Source organism: Cnephaeus nilssonii (genome assembly GCF_951640355.1).
Source record: "Cnephaeus nilssonii genome assembly, chromosome: 24".
Classification (NCBI taxonomy): Eukaryota; Metazoa; Chordata; class Mammalia; order Chiroptera; family Vespertilionidae; genus Cnephaeus; species Cnephaeus nilssonii.
In genome coordinates this window covers 11078559-11101379 of record NC_137095.1, presented here as the reverse complement: position 1 = coordinate 11101379, position 22821 = coordinate 11078559, and the positions used below count along the sequence as shown (strand labels likewise).

Below are 22821 nucleotides of genomic sequence, written 5' to 3'. Positions count from 1 at the left end.
GAACTGTGCCTTGCATTTTCAGTAATTTTTTTTTTCTGAAAGAAATAGTTATCACCCCCAAGTCTGTACATTTATCACAGAGTAGCCCCATCATGTCAGGCAGCCTGAGTAAGAGGATTCAGCTGTGGCTACGAGCATATAGGTGAGTGTGTAGAGAGATGGCTTGCCTTCGGGGGTGAAACTCAGGTGACCGTGTCTTCTACTTCAGTTGACAAATGTTTAGACAAACATTAATTTGAGCTTATGGCCGGAGGCAGAGTTTAATGCTGAGAGTACCAGCTGTCTCGTCCATGCAGGCATTCATTCACGGGGTCATTGGTTGCTGGCCTCGCTGTGCCAGGTGTCACCTGTTAGGCACCGGAGCAAATACAGTGGTAACCAGATGGACTTGATCCTTCGACAGGGCATCACTTGTTGGGCAATGATTTGGGTGACTGGGTCAGATGCCCTGATTCTGGCCGTGTGTCGGCGGGAGAGGAGTTAAGAAGTTACCATAGCCCAGCCGTGGTGGCTCAGTGATTGAGCATCGAACTGTGAACCAGGAGGTCATGGTTGTATTCCCGGTCAGGACACATGCCCGGGTTGCGGGCTCCATCCCCAGTAGGGGACGTGCAGGAGGCAGCCGATCACTGATTCTCTCTCATCATTGATGTTTCTGTCTCTCTCTCTTTTTCCCCTCCTCTCTGAAATCGATATATATATATATTTTAAAGGAGTTTTAGTTTAGGAGGAAGTTACAGTGCTCGGCTGAAGGCAGCAGGAAGCAGAGGGGTGGAAGGATTTGGGAGATGCCAGGTGACCAGGTGGAGGTGGGTGAGGAGAGAGAGGGACCGCTGGGGATAAGGTCTGCCTTGGGCCCCTGGGTTGGTGCCAGTAACACAACGCAGGCCTAGAGGAGGCTGTTTTTAGAGAAGAAGAACGCGTCTTGTGGACACTGTAGGTTTGAAACGGCTGGATGACCCCACGGGAGAGGTGGTGGGTGGACAGCTGGCTGGGCTAAGGGTCTGCAGCCCAGGAAAGGGGTTGGCCATACAGAGCTCCGAGGGAACTGGTCTTGGGGTGGTCCTTGAATAATGGACTGTCAACCGGTTGAATAATACAGCTGGCAGACAACGGAATGAGGCAACGGATTGAATAATATCCACGATTGAATGTTGCGGACTCTCAAGGAGAGGGGGTAGGTGAGAAGCAGGCCACCAGGGACGTGTGGACGATGCTCCCGGCCAGGCGGCGGAGGGACGAGGGAAAGGGGGAAGGTTCACTTCCGCTCTTCTTCCGTGGGTGGAGAGGAATCGCCACTCCCTCTGGCCTGTCGTGCCTTTGAGGGCCCAGCTGGAGTGTGGGAGGCCGCCCTCAGCGTGCAGAAGCAAACACCACAGGCCTGGTGTTTGTTGAAAGCCGGTTTTCAGAATTGTTAACATTTTTTATTGATTGATTGGTTTGAGAGAGAGAGAGAGAGAGAGAGAGAGAGAGCGAGCGCGGGAGAGAGAGACTTGTCCCACTTAAGGATGCGTTCATTGGTTGCTTTTTTTTAATTCCTTTTTTCCCCATTGACCCCTCCCCGGCCACTCCCACCCCCCAGGACAAGCCCCCAGCACCCCAGTGTCCGTGTCCATTGGTTATGCTCATATGCATGCATACATGTCCTTTGGTTGATTTCTCATTGGCTGCTTCTTGTATGTATGTGCCCCAACTGGGGATTGAACCCACAACCTTGGTGCGTGGGGACGATGCTCTAACCAATTGAGCTACCCGGCCAGGGCCTGCTTTTCAGAATCTGAGCCCATATCATTGTCACAAGGTCAAATGCTTGCTATCCATCCTCTTCATTTTTTTTGTCTTTTATTAGAAACACTCACTTGTCATTTATGTTCATCGTAAATTAATCCTATTCTTTTATATACACTGAGTGGCCAGATTATTATGATCTCTGAACGCATAATAACCTGGCCACTTAGTGTGTGTGTGTGTGTGTGTGTGTGTGTGTGTGTGTGTGTATTAGAGGCCCGGTGTATGAATTCGTGCATGGGTGGGGTCCAGCCAGCCTGGCCAGGGGGAGGGGACATGGGCAGTTGGCTGGTCTGCCTGCTGGTCGAACTCCTGGTCGAGGGGACAATTTGCATATTAGCCTTTTATTATATAGGATATACACTGGCCAGATTATTATGCATTCAGAGATCATAATAATCTGGCCACTCAGTGTATAATTGATGGGTGGTTGTTTTGGAGAAATTTAGCAAGTTTAGGATAGCCTGTTTCCACTCTGTCTATTGAAAGGCAGCTAGTAAACAGGAGTATTCATGAGAATACTCATCTGCAAACTGATCAGGAAAATTAAAAAGAAAGGATTCAACCTATTTGTGTGGCCGTGACCGTGTTCGGGTCCAACGGGCAACCGAGGTGACAGTGCATAAAACAGAAAAGCAAACAAAAAACCCCAAACCAAACCAGAAACAAACAAAAATAATTCTTGTGTAATTCTTCTTCTTCTTTTGGTGGTGGTTGGGGAACTATTTTTAGCATTATGAAAGATGTGGGGTTGAGTATGTGCACTTAGGTAATAGATGGGGAAAGAACACCATTACTTGAATGACAACAGCCAACAATATTGTTATACTAGAGGCCCGGTGCATGAAATTTGTGCATGGGCAGGGTCCCTAGGCCTGGCTGGCGATCAGAGCCGATTGAGGCCTTCTGGCTGCTGGCCGGCTGGGGCCTTCCTTTGTTCCACCCCGCCCCCGTGGTCAGCGCACGTCCTAGCAAGCTATAGAACTCTCGGTCTCCCGGTCGAACTCCTGTGGGGACACTTTGCATATTAGCCTTTTATATACACTGAGTGTTAACTATTATTATATGTTATTATGCGTTCAGAGATCATAATAATTTGGCCACTCAGTGTATATAGAAGTGTTGTCCCAATGTAAAATATTTTATATCTACAAAATTCACCCTAGCCAGTTTGGCTCAGTGGATCGAGCATCGGACTGCAGACTGAAGGGTCCCGGGTTTGATTCCAGTCAAGGGCACATACCTCGGTTGCAGGCTCAATCCTAGGCTCCTGTGGGAGGCAACCAGTTGATGTGTCTCCCTCACATCGATGTTTCTCTCTTTCTCTCTCTCTCCCCCTCCCTTCCACTCTCTCTAAAAATCAATGGAAAAATATCCTCGGGTGAAGATAAAAAAAAAAAATTGTAGTCTGGAAATGACTTTTGGGGTCAGCTCTTCAACCCCCTGCTGTCCCCCCCGGAACCAGTTGGAGCCCAGAGGTGCCGAAGGCCCGCTTACCCTCCCACGTGGTCAGTTGGTGACACAGTCTGTCCAGAAAAATGTGTCTGCAAGTCCTGGCCTACAGGGACATGTTTTTCTGGAATCTTCTTGGCTGTTGCTGGAACATAGAAGTCTCTCGATCGCTGGAGCCGTTACCCCCCCCCCCCCCCCCCCCAGCGGCCTCCGGGTTCCTCCTTACCTTCCCTGCTGTGCTGTGTGCACTTTCTCCGACATAGTTGAGTGTGTTGAACTTTGCAGGAGGCCTCCGTGGAAATTGCCTTCCGCGGGTAGGCCTGTCCAAACAGGTAGGTTTCCGCTGGCATTTCCTTTATTCTCTTAAATCTCCTGAGCTGGCGGGGAGACTTGCAGGGTGAGCCAAGACTAAGAGCCGGGCCCTGTGCTAATATTGAACCAGGAGATGGGGCAGAACCGAGACGGTCCATGACGAATTCTTTCTTTTTTTTTGATAATTCAACCACACATCTTCATTGTTTGCTTTTCCCAGCTTCCCATTGAAACCTTTGCACAATGTTATAAGCGAAATGTCCCTTCCTTTTTCTGAATCTTCGGGCACAAAGGCTACTTTTAAAAAATTTAAATTATTTATCATTTAAAGTATTACATGAGTCTCCTTTTCCCTCCATTGACACCCCTCTCCGCCCCCCCCCCCCCCGGCCACTCCCACTCCCCAATGATGAATTGTTTTTAAATATCATGAACTATTTATGTGACATAAAAAAAAAGTGTGAACACATAGGTGTGGCCCGGATTGGTGTTCAGTTATTTATTAACTATTTCCTCCCCAGCTTCTAGCCTGGGTCAGTGTCTAGTTTTATCACCCTGAGCTCAGAATCCCAAATCACTAAGTCATTCCTGGTTCTCTCAGGAACCTGCTAGGGCAGTGGTCGGCAAACTCATTAGTCAACAGAGCCAAATATCAACAGTACAACGATTGAAATTTCTTTTGAGAGCCAATTTTTTTAGACTTAAACTATATAGGTAGGTACATTGTTATTAACTTAATTAGGGTACTCCTAAGCTGGCCTTCGCTAAAAACTCAAGGGGCCAAAGAGCCGCAGTTTGCCGACCACTGAGCTAGGTAAACTCATCCCCATTGTATGGAAAGGAACACTGAGGCTCAGAGAAAGCGGAGTCGCTGGTACGGGGGTCACCCCGTTGAATTTTACCTTTTCCCCCTTACTGCTTCATTCCAAGCCGCGGAACATCTCATTTTAACCATCCTACTCTGTCCAGGTCCCCAGTGAAGGTATTTAGACCTAAGACTGGACGGTCCCCGAGATCCGTTCCAACTGAAATTCCAGGGAAGTCTCCGAATCCTGGGGTTCCAGCCGCTGCTCTGTGCGTCCCAGGGTTGAAACCCTTCCTTTTGGCCTTAATGAACTAGAAGGGGTGCTTGCCTATCTTAACAGAACCTAATGATTCTTCCTATTTAAACACTTTATTGGGCAGGGTTTTAGCTCATTGGGGAGATTTGTTCGGATAGTTCTGATCTCTCTGAGTCTCTCCCTAGCTGGTCTGCATGGCATGAGAGACGGTAGAAAACTGGCGGAGGTTCATTTGGGAATTATCTCCAGAAGCCCAGAGCCCATACTCACGCTGAGAGCGCCACGCTTCCCACTGAGCCTCCTGATCCTTGGCAGTACGGGCTCTGCAGGCAGCTGCCCGAATGGAGCTGAGCTGGCCATCGGAAACCTAGTTTCATCCAAGAATACCTTGGATGGGATTTTTCCTTCCTGCTGGAGGAAAACATACTCTAACAGAAAATACCACTGCACACATTACCTTGATTTTTATGGCTATGTATGACAGAAACACATGGTGTCAGTATTAAAGGGAACAGAAATAAAACATTTAGGAAAAAAATCCAATATTTTCTGCCTTGAAAAAACGACCATGAAAAGTATTTCCAGCCCGGCCGGTGTGGTTCAGTGGTTGAGCATCTTCGACCTATGAACCAGGAGGCCACGGTTCGATTCCCAGTCAGGGCACAGGCTCGATTCCCGGTGTGGGACGTGCAGGAGGCAGCCAATCAATGACTCTGTCTCATCGTTGATGTTTCTCTTTCTCTCTCCTTTCCTCTCTCTCCCTCCTTCTGAAATCAATAAAAATATATTTAAAAGAAAAAAAAGAAAAGGGTTTCCATGTTCCTTATATTCTAGTCGAGTGGTTGGCAAACCGCGGCTCGCGAGCCACATGCGGCTCTTTGGCCCCTTGAGTGTGGCTCTTCCACAAAATACCACGTGTGGGCGCGCACGTACAGTGCGATTGAACCTTCGTGGCCCACGCGCAGAAGTCGGTTTTTGGCTCTCAAAAGAAATTTCAATCGTTGTACTGTTGATATCTGGCTCTGTTGACTAATGAGTTTGCCGACCACTGTTCTAGTCCATACTGACACATAACTTCATAGACTTTAAGCATGGTGTAGGTGCCATTTTATAGTTAGTGTGTTTTCCATTTACAATCCTATCTAATAAAGAGGGAATATGCTAATTGACTGCCCTGCTCTCAAAGATGGCAGCGCCCACAGCCAATAAGGAGGGAATATGCTAATTGACTGCCCTGCCCTCAAAGATGGCAGCGCCCACAGCCACAAGATGGCGGCACCAGTCCCCTCAGCCCCACTGGGGCGGCAGGCGGGTTCAGCCGCTCCGTGCACCTGCCTCTGGAGTCCCCCAGTCCCCTCCGCCCCCCAGCCGCCCAGGGCCGCCCAAGGCTCAGGTAACCAGGGCCAGCTGAGGCTTGCGCTGCCGGCAGTGGCAGCAGCAGAGGTGTGATGGGGCGTAACCTTCCCCTGATCGCTGGGTCGCCTCCCGCCTCTGAGGATCTCCCCGACTGTGAGAGGGGGCAGGCCAGGCTGAGGGACCTCCCCCTCCAGTACATGAATTTTCATGCACCAGGCCTCTAGTTATATCATAAATCATTTTCCAGGTTACTATCCAGCATCAGAGACTTAAATTTTAATGGTGGCAATAATGGGGATTAGTGGTTCAGATTTCCTTTTTGATGTGTGTGTATCTATGTTTCCCTTGATGATGTGTGCCTATATCTCTACAAATATATCACTGAACAGTGAGCATTCTGTCTTAAATCTCCTAGCCTCGGCGTGCATTTGTAGTTTGCATTAACCCAGTTGTCACCTGTGCAAACTGCAAGACATTCTGTTCCTCACCTGGAATAATTTCATATTTCACCCCGTCAGCTTGTATTGGGAGTTAGCACCGGAGCCAATGGGCCGTGTATTTTTTATGGATTTTCTCTAAAATATTCTAAATCTGAAAACACATGAAGGCAGACCATTGGGCTCTCGGGAGAGCTAACACCATGGAATAACCTTCACAAGAAATGTATCGAAGTGAATTGGTACTTGCCTATGGAGATGAGAGCTGTGGTGTTCCCTTTTTTTTTTTTTTTTTTTTTAAATATATTTTATTGATTTTTTACAGAGAGGAAGAGAGAGGGGATAGAGTTAGAAACATCCATGAGAGAGAAACATCGATCAGCTGCCTCTTGCACACCCTCTACTGGGGATGTGCCCGCAACCAAGGTACATGCCCTTGACCGGAATCGAACCTGGGACCCTTGAGTCCACAGGCCGACGCTCTATCCACTGAGCCAAACCGGTTTCGGCCGTGTTCCCTCTTATTAGCTCGGTGAGGGTCTCTGTATTAAATGACATGAGCTGTGTAAGGTGAAATCGCTCAGAGAACCGTCATAGAATTAAGAGAAAAGTGGCCTGGAATAATACATTTTGGTTTTTAGGCTTATTTATAGAATTCAGCACGAAGGGGCTAAGACAGCAAAATGGACAGCACAGCCCCACAATTTCAGCACAAAAACGATCTGTTCTGGGGAACAAACGCTACCCCCCCTTGTATCATTCAGTGTGAATCCGTGTCAATTACGTATAGAGTGAGAAGCAGTGGGAAATGTCCCCGCGGTCAAGTTCTAGCAAGGATCTGATCCAAATGAGAAGCCGTCCATTGATATTTATAGAAGGGCATCAAAAGCATGGCTTTGGGAAATGATTTGAAAATAGTGGCCCTTGGGGGACTTTGGTTTGATTGACAGACATGGGTGCACAAATACCTCGGTGAGTCCCTGCGTTCACATTTTTTGGGGGGTGTATACCCAGAAGTGGAATTGCTGAAACGGGGTAATTCTATGTGTAATTTTTTGGAGGAATCATTATACTGTTTTCCATAGTGACTGCACCATTTTACATTTCCACTCCACCAACACTGCACAAGGATTCCAAAGCACCAACACTTTAAAAAAATATATTTTTTTTCCATGGATTTCAGAGGGGAAAGGAAGGGGAGAGAGAAATAGAAACATCAATGATGAGAGAGAATCTGTGATCGGCTGCCTCCTGCACGCCCCTCACTGGGGATCGAGCCCGCAACCTGGGCATGTGCCCTGACCGGGAATTGAACTGTGACCTCCTGGTTCATAGGTTGACTCTCAACCACTGAGCCATGCTGGTTGGGCAACACATTGTTTTTTCATAGGGACCATTCTAACGAGTGTCTGGTGGTATGTCATTGTGGTTTTGATTTGCATTTTCCTAATGATTAATGACATTGAGAATAATTTCTTTTTTTTTAAGTTTTTGCAAGTGCAAGGCACACTTTTTTAAAAAAAATGTATATTTTATTGATTTTTTACAGAGAGGAAGGGAGAGGGATAGAGAGTTAGAAACATCGATGAGAGAGAAACATCAATCAGCTGCCTCCTGCACACCCCCTACTGGGGATGTGCCCGAAACCAAGGTACATGCCCTTGACCGGAATTGAACCTGGGACCCTTCAGTCCGCATGCTGACGTTCTATCCACTGAGCCAAACCAGTTAGGGCAAGGCACAACTTTTTGAGTTGTCACTGGAGAGTCAAAATACCTAAATTCCAGCCGTGTATCTATCCTAATTAGCCATTTGACCTTTAGTTCCATTTAATGAATGTTAATTAGGCCTCTACTAAGAGCGGATCACTGCACTAAGGTGCCACAGAGAAGAGAAATGTAAACCACAATTTTTCCATTCACGTCTCTTGTTTAGTTTCTTGTCCCTGAAAGTAAAAACAAACAAACAAAACTTAAATCTTTTCTAATTCCAGAGTTTTGAACCTATAATCTAAGGCCAGCATCTCTTCTAACTAGGTAGAATTGCCTGCCATCGAAATAAGACATGAAAACTATAATACCCAGGGGAAAGGCAATTGTGAGATTTTTTTTTTGAGGGATCTGACATTAAAATCCGAATCTTACATATTTACAGCTTCTACTTAGAGTTTATGAGTTTGATGTTGAAAATTTAACCTATCTCAGTCAAATGATGCTATTTATTGTATGCCCCCCGGCATACGACGCTCTCCTCTTCATAGCAAAGCTGCTTAACAGGGTGTCTCTTTGTCATATCTTATTTTCCTGCTCCCCCTGTGCCTCAGCCTCCCTCAGCCAACTTCTCTGGAGTATTTGAAATGATGGAGCCCTCTTTGAAACTTCCTCCTCTCTCAGTGTTTTTGGTCTTACTCGCTTTTCCTCCCCACTTCCCATTTGGAAACCTTACACACTCTCCTTTGCCCTCCCCTCCCCTCCCCTCCCAACACAGATCATCAGTAGGTTACATAATTCACTTTCTCAGTCGGTCTCCTCACCTCCATTCCGCTTGCTTCTTCCCTGGTCTAGGACCTTATCATGTTAGGTTAATGTACCTACTGTGTGCTCCATTAGGGTCTCATTTGTAACACCTCATAGCTCACACTCTGCTGTACTGGGATTGCTTTGCTATCTCTCATCCTACGGGACTCTGAGTTCCTCAGGAGAATGGCTGTTGTGTATTTTATTCCTTCATTACTATTTATGAGGTTGTTTGTTGTTTAACTCATAAAAAACATGAGCGGTACGAAAGTTCCTCAACTTTCTGTGTCACAGGTATAATTTATTTGCCATATTCGTACAGTTATAACCATTAACATCCCAGGATAGAAAATGAACGTGTTTTTTTTCAGCAGCTTAAAAAAAAAAAAAAGAAAATCTGGTGTTTTAGCTCATGGGAGGGTTGAAATCAACATCTGCTTGGAACGTGGTTCTTTATGGTCGGAAGGACACTGTTTACTTTCCCCTTCAATAGCTCCAGTTTCAAAGTGTAGAATCAGGGTTGCACGTGTGTACAAAGAGACTGGGGCAGGCGCGGGGGGGGGGGGGGGGGGGGGCAGGGGCGGTGAGGGGGGGGGAGGGGAGGGGGGGTGATGTGATAGAGAGCTTTGGATGCCTCTATGGCAGATCGCTGACAACAAATGCTTTCTTCATAGCATTTAGTTGTTTATGTAGTTCCTTTCTAATTGCTTCTGGATATTATCGGTACTTCCTTCATAGGATATCTAAATCCCATTACTTTTTTTTCTTTCTTCTTATTTATTTTATCTTTCTTTTTTTGTTTTATTTATTTATTTATTTTTTATTGATTAAGGTATTACATGTGTCCATATCCCCCCCCATTGCCCCCCTACCCCACTCCCATACATGCCCTCACCCCCCAGTGTCTTGCGTCCATTGATTATGCTTATATGCATGCATACATTAACCTTTGTACTTTTCCATGCTGTTTCCCACTCCAGTGCACCGATAATTCCAGTGTCATCCAAAAGGTGTCTTTTGAGTTTTTTCTTTGTTTTTTGCTTTTTTGTTTAATAGGTTTTTATTGATTTCAGAGGGGAAGGGAGAGGGAGGAGAGAGAGAAACATCCATGATGAAAGAGAATCATGGATTGCCTGCCTCCTGCACGCCCCCCAGTGGGGATCCAGCCCGCCACCCGGGCATGTGCCCTTGACCGGGATCGAACCTTGGCAGTGGAAAGCCAACCCTGGGAGTTCATTCAGAAGAGGAACTTGCCCAGTTGGTGATAGATCAGGCTCAACTCAGCCTTATCTCCTGTAGGTTTTGCACCTGCAGCAGTGGGTGGAATAACTACGGTGAGCCGGGAGCACCAAAAAGGAAAAGTCATTTCGTTTCTGGAAACATTGCCATTTGAAGAATATTTATGGCTATTTCTGCATATTAACCTTTCCTGGTGCTGTGGACCCCTCAGCGCTTCCATTCCCCGGGTGCTATTTATGATGTCACAGCTAAATCACGGCTTCCGACCACCAGATACATGGGTTCCTTTTAATGGTGTGATTGTGAATCCGGCTCTAATTGTGAGTGACTCAGCTCTCAAAGGAGATGCAAATCTTATTTTTTTCTTCCCCTACCTTTGCCTCCTCACCTGGGCGAGTGCACAGGATGTCCTCTGTGTCTGCTGTTGAAAATGCAAATTAAATGAAAGTGCTGGAAGGAAGCACCATCGTGCAGTTTGTAAATGTTAAGAGAAAACTTGAGACAAATGAGACCATTTGTTGAAATGAATGCTTAATGGGTTCCCCAAGAGAACCACCCTTCAGAGGACGGGATAGCAGTGTTTACCGAAAACCCTGTTTAAATCACACTTGCAATTTTTTTTTTTTTTTCCTAAAAACAAGCGTCTTGCCTATTTCGGCTTGTCTGGTGTGTATTATATTCACTCCCTGATACTTCTTTCTGAAAGGAGAGACGCGGTTCTGAAAATAGTCATTGCCTGCAGGGGAAACACACGATCTTTTCTTAGTATTGCAGGTTAGTATTATATTTCCAGCAGAATAAAGGGTTGAATGGGCCAAACGCTTTTGAAATGTTCCCCATTCTTTTTTTCATAATACAGCCAGTACGCAGGCACACCCAATGTGAGTGAGTGTACATTATTTCCTTATAAATTATGCACCTGTACTGTGGTACCGATATTGCATATATTATTAAACAGACGCAAAAAAAAAAAAAAAAAGGGGGAATTAAAAGGACCCATTAGGTCAGTCGGAATGGAAGCTCCAGTATTTTTCTATGCAAACCCCATGGTGTGCTGGCCCTCTCCCAGCCTACTCATGGGTTTGTAGTATCTCAATAAAAACGAATTGGAAAAAGGGCTAGAGTGTTTAAATGTCCCATTTAGTGTGCATTTAATATATTTACTGCTCCATAAAGCATATATGCAAAAGGTTTGTATTATATCCCGTTGGTTGCAAAATGAATTGTGCATATAACTCCTTTATGGAAAAAGAAACTTAGATTATTATTTCTTCTTTGTGGTGCAAAATGAACTCCGACTTCAATCTTTGTGACCATAAGCCTGTTTCAGAAGCCGGCAGGATGGATTTGCCCTTGGATTTGGGACTGAATATGCCCTTGGATTTGGGACTGAATCTTTAATATGCTCTTGGATTTGGGACTGAATCTTCGCTTACATACACGTATTTAAGGCAGAGTCCGGCACATCAGCCCACAATAGTAAGCAACTGAGTTATCCATACTCAACTTGCCTTTTTATTTTACTTTTATTCACCACCAACACACACACAAAAAACCTCTCCCCAGAAGGTAAGGAAAATAATTAAGGGGCCAAGTTCTCAAATAGGAAAAGGTGGAGAGGAGGGCATGTTAAACTAGGCCTTTAGGGAGAGATGAACTCTCAGTCTGGCCGGAGTTCCAACGAGTCCCAAAAAAGCAAGGCCTGATCCTCACTCTCTTTGAGATAAAAGCAATTGCTTAGGAAGTGTGCCTGCTATTTTTAGAGCAGCCATTTTTTTTCTGGCTGTTTCATGGGATCCCTTGATGTTCAGATGCCTGATATGCTGATCTGTACTTTATTTTTTAAATATATTTTTATTGATGTCAGAGAGGAAGGGAGAGGGAGAGCGAGATAGAAACATCAATGATGAGTGAGAATCATGGGTCGGCTGCCTTCTGCACGCCCCCCCCCCCCCCACTGGGCATTGAGCCTGGAACTCCAGCATGTGCCCTTGGCAGAAATTGAACCCAGGACCCTTCAGTCCGCAGGCGGACACTCTATCCAGTGAGCCATACCAGCTAGGGCTTTCATTTTTTAAAAAATTGTTATTGTTGGAAATATTACACATGTTCCCGCTTTTTCTCCCATTGACCTCTTCTAACCCACCTTCACTCCCACCCCCTTTTTGTAGGGTTAAATAGCTCATTATTATTATTTTTTAATATATATATATATTTTATTGATGTTTTACAGAGAGGAAGGGAGAAGGATAGAGAGTTAGAAACATCGATGAGAGAGAATCATCGATCAGCTGCCTCTTGCACACCCCCTACTGGGGATGTGCCTGCAACCAAGGTACATGCCCTTGACCGGGATCGAACCTGGGACCCTTCAGTCCACAGGCCGATGCTCTATCCACTGAGCCAAACCAGTTAGGGCTAAATAGTTTATTATTAATTTTTCTTGTTTTTTGAGGTATGCCTGTAGTGCTATGAACTTCCCTTTCAGCACTGCTTTTGCTGTGTCCCAGAGATTTGGGTTGTTGTGAGTTCATTTTCATTTGTTTCCAGGAAGTTTTGATTTTTCTTGATCTCATTGGTAACCCATTCATTATTTAATAGCATGCTATTTAGCCTCCATGTGTTTGAATGTTTTGGGGTGTTTTTACTCCAGTTGATTTCTAATTTCATTCCATTGTGGTCTGAGATGATGCTTGGTATGATTTCAATCTTCTTGAACTTGTGGAGACTTGTTTTGTGTCCTAACATGTGGTCTATCTTTGTGAATGACCCATGTGCACTTGAGAAGAATGTATATTCTGTTGCATTGGGGTGACATGTTCTATAAATGTCTACTAAATCCATCTGATCCAGTGTGTTCTTTATAGAGTCTCTGTTTCCTTGTTCAGTTTTTGTCCGGAAGTCAGAGGGGTGTTAAAGTCCCCTACTATGATTGTATTGTTGTCGATCTTGCCGTTAAAGTCCTCCAGAAGTGTTTTTATATATTTAGGTGTGCCTCTATTGGGTGCATGTATGTTTACCAGGGTTATATCCTCTTGTTGGATCGATGCCTTTAGTATTATGTGATGCCTTTATTGTCTCTTGTGACGGCCTTCATTTTGAAGTCTATTTTGTCAGGTATGAGTATTGCTATCCTGGCATTTTTGTTTGTTTGTTTCCATTTGCATGGAATATTTTTTTCCATCCCTTCACTCTTATCCTGTGTGTGTCTCTTGTTCTGAGGTGGGTCTCTTGTAGACAGCATATATAATTGGGTCATGTTTCTGTATCCATTCATCTACCCAGTGCCTTTTGATTGGAGCATTGAATCTGTTTACATTTAAGGTTATTATTGACTAGAGGCCCGGTGCACGAAATTCATGCACAGGAAGAGTCCCTAGGTCTGGCCAGCGATCAGGGCCAATCTGTGGGGTGACTGATGGGCCACCGGGAGGCCCCCGCTGGCACCCGCCTTGGCTGGCGTTGCGCCGCCTGCTCACTGACCCTACCCCCCGCTGGCACCAGTTGCCTCCCTATGCGGGGCAACTGGCAGGGTGATTGTGGGGCTCCTGCTGGCACCCACCTTGGCTGTCCTGGCGTTGCCCGCTCACAGGCTCCACCACTGACCAGCGGGGCGATCAGGGGACCCGCGTTGGCACCCACCCTGGCCAGCCTGGGACTTGCAGGATGGGGGCAGCTCCTGCATTGAGCGTCTGCCCCCTGGTGGTCAGTGAGCGTCATAGCGACCAGTCGGTCCGCAGGTCGTTCCACCATTCGGTCGATTTGCATATTAGGCTTTTATTCAATAGGATATAGGATAGGTGCTGAGTTATTTAGGCTGACCTGTCATTTCTCTGCGTGTCTGTCGTTCAGCCTAGAGTCTTGGAGGCTGTGCGTTATCTCGTTGAACTTGAAGTCTGCATGCCTAGCCACAAGGCACCACGCTGCTGGGGCTTCCTCGCGTCTGATGATGTGATTGCCAGAACACTTGTCTCTGCAAGGACCGTGTGTTGCTGTCCCTTTGCTTTTATCGGGGATCACATACCCACAGCTCCAAGTGCAGAAGGCGGCATTGAGTCTTCCATAACGATAGCGAAAGCACTAGAGCGGCCGATAAAGGAACGGGGAACAGTGTGGCTTCTCTAAGGGGGCACGTGGACTTGAGGGGATGTTGTGATTGCGTTCCTAAAGCCACAGACCCCGTCTTTTAGTTCATGCTTCTCTGTTATTAAATATTTAAAAACGCATCCCCCACCTGTCCGCACTTGTATGTGTATGCGTGTATTTACCTGGAGATTGCATATACGTAGCTCAGAACGCATACAATACATGCATTCTAATTTGCATTTAAAGAGGTGTTGAAAGGGAAGGATGACTTGTAAAAGTAGGCTGTGGAGGTGGTTGCGTAACTCAGAAAATTTACAAGTTGTGATTCCCTTGCACAATTAAAATGGGTAAATTTTAGGGCATGTAAATTATGCCTTAATAAAGATGATTAAAAAAGGAAGGATGAGGTGGAGCCGAAATGAACAGTATATAAACATTTAAAAACCAATTACGATTATTAAGGACCTTTTGCTCTCACCCAATTTATTAATAATCAAATACTCATTTTTACTAAGGCAATGTGATGAAGCATGTCATCCCTAACATTCTAAATCCCTTAATTGTTTGTGAAATAAAGCCCATTTTATGAGTATAATTACCAGTCTAATACATTTGCCCATTCTTCATTGTTAGGATTATCTTCAGTCCAGAGTTTCTTTGCAAGGATTTCTTTCAGTTAAGCTAGATAATATCTTTAAATCTCTTTAGCCAGACATGCAGGCACACACACATGTGTGCTCATGTACACACACACACACACACACACACACACACACACATGCACTCCCTCCAGGTCTCTCCCTGTGCAGCACACCTGGACGATTGAGAGCACGTGACCAAGATCCACCTGTCTGTCTCTCTACTGGGAATCTTCCATGTTGCCCTCAGAGTAGCTAAAAACGGCTTGTGATTGGCTGATGGGTTGGGGAGAGGACCGCCTTGTCTGCCCTTTGCTGGCTTCCTATTTCTTCCTGAGCAGCTTAGACGATGGCAGGTGCATATTCGGCCACTTGTTTGTATTTTTGTTATATTGTTTATCCATCTCCTCCTTCAGCATGTCTGCTCCCTGATTTCAGGGACTTTGTTTCGTGGAGCCAGCCTTGAGAAAATTACTATTATTTTTAAAAGATGCATATATGGCATCATTTTCTATATAGATGTGATGGATCGTTTTCCTTTTAGGATTTAAGAGAAGTCTAGTTGACCAGTTTTCAGTACTGAATCAGGGATCGATTGGAACACTGTTATTAACATTATTTAAGCAACTAGAGGCCCGATGCACGAAATTCATGCAATGGGCTCAGCCCCTCCCAGCCACGGCTTCCTCGGCCCCTCACAGCCCAGCTTCGTTCAGAAGGTCATCCGGATGATCCTCCGGACGGTCGTTCTGCTATTCAGTCTAATTAGCACATTAGCTCTTCATTATATAGGATTAGTATGAAAATGTTTTTGTTTTTCTTTTTAATCCTCACATAAGGATATTTTTTCTATTGATCTTTAAAGAGAGAGTGGGAGGGACAGAAGGGGGGGGAGAGAGAGAGAGAGAGAGAGAGAGAGAGAGAGAGAGAGAGAAAACATTGATGTGAGAGAGACACATCGACTGGTTGCCTTCTGCTTGTGCCCTGACTGGGACGGGGATTGAACCTACAACCAAGGTATGTGCCTTAACTGGGAATTGAACCCTTGACCCTTCAGTCTGAGGGCCAATGCTCTAACCACTGAGCAAACTGGCCAGGGCTGAAATTTTTATTAATATCTCCAGCCACATTGCCATGTTTTCCTCTCTTAGGATCAAATGCTATTTATAAAGTGCCCGTTGAAAGGTCTCCTGTTGAAGCAATTAGGCTTGCTTGGGCTTGGTTTCAAAATCTGCCACACTTCAAGCTCTCTTCAAATGCAATTGTAAGCATAATTACTGTCTGAGGCAGATAATAATACAGATTTATCCCTACAGCACTGGTTGTCTTGAGTCATGTCTTTTCAATGATGGCATTACGATGATTTGGGCTTGATTTCAAATTCTGCTAATTTTCAAGTCCTGATGAAATTCAATCGTAAGCGTAATTAACATCTTAGATAATAACATAGATTTATTCCTACACCTCTGAGTAGCTTGAGTCATATCTTTACAAGGCCTGCCTTATACAGACTTACTGAACACTGATGTCTCAGTATGAACTTTCACTGTTTTTTTTAAAAATATTTTTATTGGTTTCATAGAAGAAGGGAGAGGGAGAGAGAGATGGAAACATCAATGATTAGAGAGAATCATGGATCACCTGCCTCCTGGAGATCGAGCCCATAACCCTAGTATGTGCCCTCACCGGGAATCGAACCGTGACCTCCTGGTTCATAGGTTGATGCTCAATCACTGAGCAACCCCGACCAGGCCAGTCAAATAGTTATTAATTGAGTACTGTCACCAAAGAAGCTTGTGCCTTTAGCATCCAGAGTATGGCATCTGCCTAACTCTAACCATGATCATCCCCTCAACATGACCAACCTACGTCCATCTTCTCTTCCAGTCCAACTGTTATGAAGTCATCTAACCTGTGGCCTCCATGTCTTCCTTTCCCCCTCCCTTTTGGACTGATTTCAGTCAGATTCTCTACCCCCTAAAGCCCCCAGAACAGACCCTACCAAGATCGCCAATCATCTCTGTTGCACCACGTCAGTGGGCTCAGGACTGATGGCAACTAACCTGCAAACTTGTGATGTTCTTGACCACTTCCTTCACAGAACGCCCTTCCTCTGTCTCTGGTTTTGATGTTTTAAGGTGACACCAGGCTTTTCCCACCCGCTCTCTAGCTGTTGTAGTTATTTTTAATTTTTTAGTCTCCTTTGCAAGTTGATCCTACTTGAGCAGACTGTGCAGGGCTGGAGTTCCTTCAACTTCATTCATTCCTGTCTTTTCAGTTTTATGTTCTTCTCGGCATTTCCACGCCTCCGTCTCTGCCAAGTCTATCTCTAGACCCGACCTCCCTCTTAGCTCCACTATCATGTGCCCTGCTGCCAGCTCGGCTTCTCCACTTGAACTTCCCAAACACAAAGAAGCCTGCACCGAGCTCAGAATAGCCCTTTAAACGGGACGTCTGAGCGAATGTCCCTAGTGCTCTTCAGTGGGGCTGGGCTCAATCCGGACACCTCCCTCTCTCTCATTCTCCTCTCTGAGTTCTGTCAACTCAACGTCATGGCTGTTCCTCAGGACCTGTCCTCTTTTCTTTACTGATAGAACAAGGAGGAAGCTGAAGAACATAGATCTAATCAACACAGGCAATCAGTTTCAACTAATTGACATGCACAGAACCCAACGGCTGTAGAATTAACTGTGAGCTGTGCCATAAAAAAGCCTCCAATCCTAACTGGTTTGGCTCAGTGGGTAGAGTGTTGGCCTGCGGACCAAAGGGTCCCAGGTTCGATTCCGGTCAAGGGCATGTACCTTGGTTGCAGGCTCCTCCCCGGCCTGGGCCCTGGTCAGGGTTTGTACAGGAGGCAGCTAATCCATGTATTTCTCTTTGTCTTTCCCTCTAGCTTCCACTCTCTCTAAAAATATCCTCAGGTGAGGATTAAAAAAAAATTAAAAGTATACACTGAGTGGCCAGATTATTATGATCTCTGAACGCATAATAATCTGGCCACTCACTGTATATCCTATATAATAAAAGGCTAATATGCAAATTGTCCCCTTGACCAGGAGTTCGACCAGCAGGCAGGCTGGCCAACCGCCCATGTCCACCCCCCTGGCCAGGCTGGCCGGACCCCACCCATGCACAAATTCATGCACCGGGCCTCATATATATATATATATTTACTGAGTGGCCAGATTATTATGATCTCTGAACACATAATAATATGGCCATTCAGTGTATATACCATATAATCCAGCTCCCCCTTTTCTGAGTTTTTACCCAAAGGAAATGAGCTCAGTATCTCAAAGTGATATCTGCACGCCCTTGTCCATTGCAGCTTTATTCACAGTAGCCCAGATTCAGAAACAACCTAAGTCCATCAAGGGATGAATGGATAAAGAAAATGGGTTACATATACTGGGTGGGAAAAGTAGGTTTACACTTGTTCATATGGAAAAGAATACAGTAATTAATAAATAGTAATATGAGAATAAACTCTGTGTTTTGCATAATCACAACTGTAAGCCTACTTTTGCCCTCCCATGTATATACAGTGGAATATTATATACCCATGAAAAATAAGGGAACGCTTCCATTTGCAACAGCATGTATGAACCCGGAGGGCATTATGCTGAGTGAAATAAGCCATCTTCCTATGAAGCATTTACGTGTGTGTGTGTGTGTGTGTGTGTGTGTGTGTTTCAACCTAATCATTTCATTCATTGCTTTAGCTTTTCTATAACTTCTTCAATTTAAAAAAAGCCTTCAAAAATTCAGTTCTTTAAGCTTTTGCTGATCTCTGTAGATATGACCGATCAGATGCTTCCATCTCGATCACTTACCAGAAAGGGTACAATTTTTGAGTCACCTTTCCCACTTTCATGGGCCCTGACGCCACAGAGACGTTTCATGTTCCTTCTCCTTATGTTCTGTTTTCTAGGAGTCACTGAGCTTCGCAAGGTCTCTTTCGCGGAACCACTTCGGGGGTCTTCATGCAGCCATGGATCTGGATAAACCCTCCGTCTGGGGCTCCTTCAAACAGCGGACCAGGCCTCTGTTGCTCAACCTGAGCAAAAAGAAGGTCAAGAAGCACCCAGACAAAGCCCTAGGCTTACGGGAGCGGCATCACCTGGATCGCCGCCTCAGCCTCTCGGTCCCTGACCTCCTGGAGGCCCAGGCCTTGGCCTCGGAGGGCGGGCCTTACTCCGGGGCCCAGTCATCCTACACCTCCGTGCCCAGCAGCCTGTCCACGGCAGGGATCGCGTCCAGGAGCTGCAGCAGCTCCTTGAAACAGTCGGAAGAAGAGCTGGACTGGAGCCAGGAAGAGGCAGGCCACCTGCACGCGGTGGAGACGGACCCCGAGGAGACCTTTGCCTCCCCGGCCGCCGACCGGAGGGCTTCCAGCAATGGCCTCTTTGATCTGCTGCAGAGGGCGCCCCCGGGAGAGGATGCTCCGGAGGAGCCAGAGGTGAGGCCCGGGCCAGCATCATCCGTCCCGTTGCTTGCTTGCTTCTCATTTATTTATATTTATTTAATTTTTAAAAATATTTTTATTGGTTTCTGAGAGGAAGGGAGAGGGAGAGAGAGAGAGAGAGAAGCATCCATGATGAGAGAGAATCATGGCTCGGCTGCCTCCTGCACGCCCCCCACTGGGGATCGAGCCTGAGATCCAGGCATGTGCCGTGACCGGGAATCGAACCGTGACCTCCTGGTTCACAAGTCGATGCTCCACCACAGAGCCATGCCAGCCAGGCTATTTTTATTTTTAATTTAATCAATTTATCTATTTTTATATTTGCTTATTTATAAATTTATTTCTTGGTGAAAGTATCACGTATGTCCCCCTTTCCCCCCCATTGACCCTTTCTAGCCTGTTCTCTCCCCCCCCCCCCCCCCCCCCCCGTCCCCTGCCCTAGGCCTTAACCACACTATTAACTGATGCTTTTCCCTCTTTTTCATCGCACCGAGTGCCCTTGGAGAACCGGATTAGGAGTTATTTCCGTGGTTAGCTTGGATGGAGACAATGTCATTTACAAGAATGTAAATGAGCGGTGTATTGATTGCACCAAGTGTTCCCATCAGTTTTCGGGTTGACCTCTGTGTATTTTGAAACTATTACGAAAACCCTTTCTCGGACACTTTAAGGCTTTAAAAGCCCTATTGGATGAGTTTTCCTTTTTTCCATCTCCTGGCAAAGAAAGTAAGAGCATAACTTTTCCTCTAAATTTGCTAAGTGTGTGTCTGTCTGTCTGTCCCTCTCTCTCTCTCTTTACACCATTGCCTAGTCCTAACATAGATAAAACATGCGTATTACTGCTCCCAAGAAATGTATGGATGTATGTTTCCCTTTGACTTCCAAGGAGTTTGAATTCTCTTCTATTTCATACACATGTACACACGTGTGTGTGTGTGTGTGTGTGTGTGTGTGTGTGTGTTGTGTGACCTGTAGGCAACTTCACATGCATTCTCTAAAACAAATAACAAACAAAAAGATCTAAAGGAAACAAATTCTTATCAATATAGTGATTTTACAAAGCTTTAGTATTTCAATAAGCTAAAACAGCCAAATAAGAATTATGAGACAAATCTTATATTTCTCAGAAGAGTTTAATTTAAGTATAATCACCAGATTATTAAGTCATGATTCGATGATCTCTTTAATCAGATTTTGAAAAAATTCCTCCATTAATGGCACGGAAGTAGGTTGCAGGGTTGAGGAAAGGGGTTACATTTTCTGTATTCCAGGTCAGTGTGATAACTGCATAGAAAACTGGTTACGCCACTGGGATTTTTGATTTGATTTTTGGAGCCAAAGCCTATTAACTATGTCATCTATTTCCCTTTATGTTATTTTATTATTATTATTTTTTTATCCTCACTGGAGAATATTTTTTCCATTGGCTTTTAGAGAGAGTGGGAGGGAAGATGGGAGAGAGAGAGAGAGGAACATGGATGTGAGAGAGGCACATCGATTGGTTGCCTCCTGCACACACTCCCACCAGGGCCTGGGAAAAAACCTGCAACCCAGGTACATGCCCTTGACTGGAACCCGTGACCTTTCCTTGCACAGTCGGATGCTCTAACCATTGAGCACACCAGCCAGGGCCACATATTTCACTTTAATTGGGGAATGGCAGCGTGGCTCTTCAGAGGATATGGTTTGATTCATTTGGAAGTGTTACTATAATAAGACACCACTACCCATTAAATGACTTAACTCTTTTTTTCATTGCCATTAACACTTACGAAATCCTTTCTGTAATAATTTTATGATTTTTACTGTGCCTATAAATTGGAAATAGGTGTTTTCACTAATCAAAATATAAATTAAGTGAGTTATTAAACTAGGTCAGTAGGAAGGAGGTAACAGGTGGAATAATGGACCTACGTGAATCTTCGCTTCTTGTTACTTACGAACTAACTAGAGGCCCAGTGCACGTAATTCATGCACGGGTAGGGTTCCTAGTGGCTGCCTGCTGCTGCTGGCTGTGGGGGGAGGGGTCGTGGACGGTTGGCCGGCCCTGCCCCCTGGCTGAACTCCTGGTCGAGGGGGAAATTTGCATATTAGGCTTTTATTATATAGGATGAGAAAAAAATGGGTGGGCTTCTTGGCTTGGATATATTAACCATCTCCAATCAGAAGCCAGAGCTGGCGATCAAAACAGTTGGTTATCAATAGAAGACATTTATTTTTCTGTGTCCACTGTGCCCTTTTAAAAGCAGGGAAAGCCCGGCCAGTGTAGCTCAGTGGTTGAGCATTGACCCACCCACCAAGAGGTTGCCGGTTCGATTCCTGGTCAGGGCACATGCTCAGGTTATGGGCTGATCCCCAGTTATGGGGGGGAGGGGTGGAGGGCGTGCAGGAGGCAGTTGATCAATGATTCTCTTTCATCATTGATGTTACTATCTCTTGCTCTCTCTTTCCCTATTTCCTCTTTCTCTAAAATGAGTAAAAACATTAAAAAGTAAATAAAAGCAGGGATAACGATAGTGTTTGAATGTGCATTTCATCATGATCAATAACTAATAATCATGAACGGAAGGATCATTGCCTCTCCATCCTCCCCATGGAATCTCCCCATGGGCACGCCCTCCCCTAATGTTCTGTTTGGCAGCCGGAGTTTTAAACTACTAGCTCCGGCGCTCGCTTCTGTGGATGAGTTGAGCGGTTGAGAAGAGAACCCTAGTGGGATATTTCTAGAAGCTGCTTGGCAACCGCAGAGCTTCAGTTTAATGACCACAGAGACGCAAAATGACAAACCACAGAGAAGAGACAGCCTGCAGCTCGCGGAATGAGACGAGTGCGTCAGCCGCTCCCCACATCAATCACGTGTTCTTGGGCTATTTTTGTTCTAGCTCAGAAATCATTACTCAACTTCACGGTGTTCCTGCCACAGGCGTGTCAGCCGGATCCCACGTCCCCCCCCCTCGGAGGACCTGGCCTCCTTTTTCTGCTCCCCTCCCTCCTTCCCAGCTGTTGAGCCTCCTACTATGTGCTGATCCTGGGAACACGGCCGTCAGCAAAGCAGACAAAAACCCACTTCTTCATGAAGATCCTATGTTGAATGGTGGCAGGCTACAAATATTTGCAGAGCAATCAATTTAATGGAGAAAAATAACAAAGGCAAGGAGATTGAGAGTGCTGGGGCGGAGGTATTCAGTTTTTAACAGAATAGCTAGGAAAGACCACTTCTGAGATATAACATTCAAGAAAGGAATTACTCAGCCCTTGGGGGTCAGTGGTTGAGCGTCAACCTATAAACCAGAAGGTCACGGTTCTATTCCCAGTCAGGGCACATGCCCTGGTTGTGGCTCCATCCCCAGTAGGGGGTGTGCAGGAGGCAGCCAATCGATGATTCTCTCTCATCATTGGTGTTTCCATCTCTCTCCCTTTTTCTCTTCCTTTCCGAAGTCAATAAAAAATATATTTGAAAAAAACCACACA

General features: G+C 45.6%; 1 protein-coding gene across 1 annotated transcript in view; it reads left to right on the top strand.

The window, feature by feature from the left end:
* MCTP2 (multiple C2 and transmembrane domain containing 2) overlaps window positions 1-22821 on the top strand; it is a 143952-nt gene that overhangs the window by 5084 nt on the left and 116047 nt on the right. Inside the window, exon 2 of the mRNA XM_079763895.1 lies at window positions 18817-19344. Coding sequence (XP_079620021.1) covers window positions 18877-19344 — 468 coding nt within the window. The 5' untranslated portion in view covers window positions 18817-18876. The remainder of the gene's footprint in view (window positions 1-18816; window positions 19345-22821) is intronic.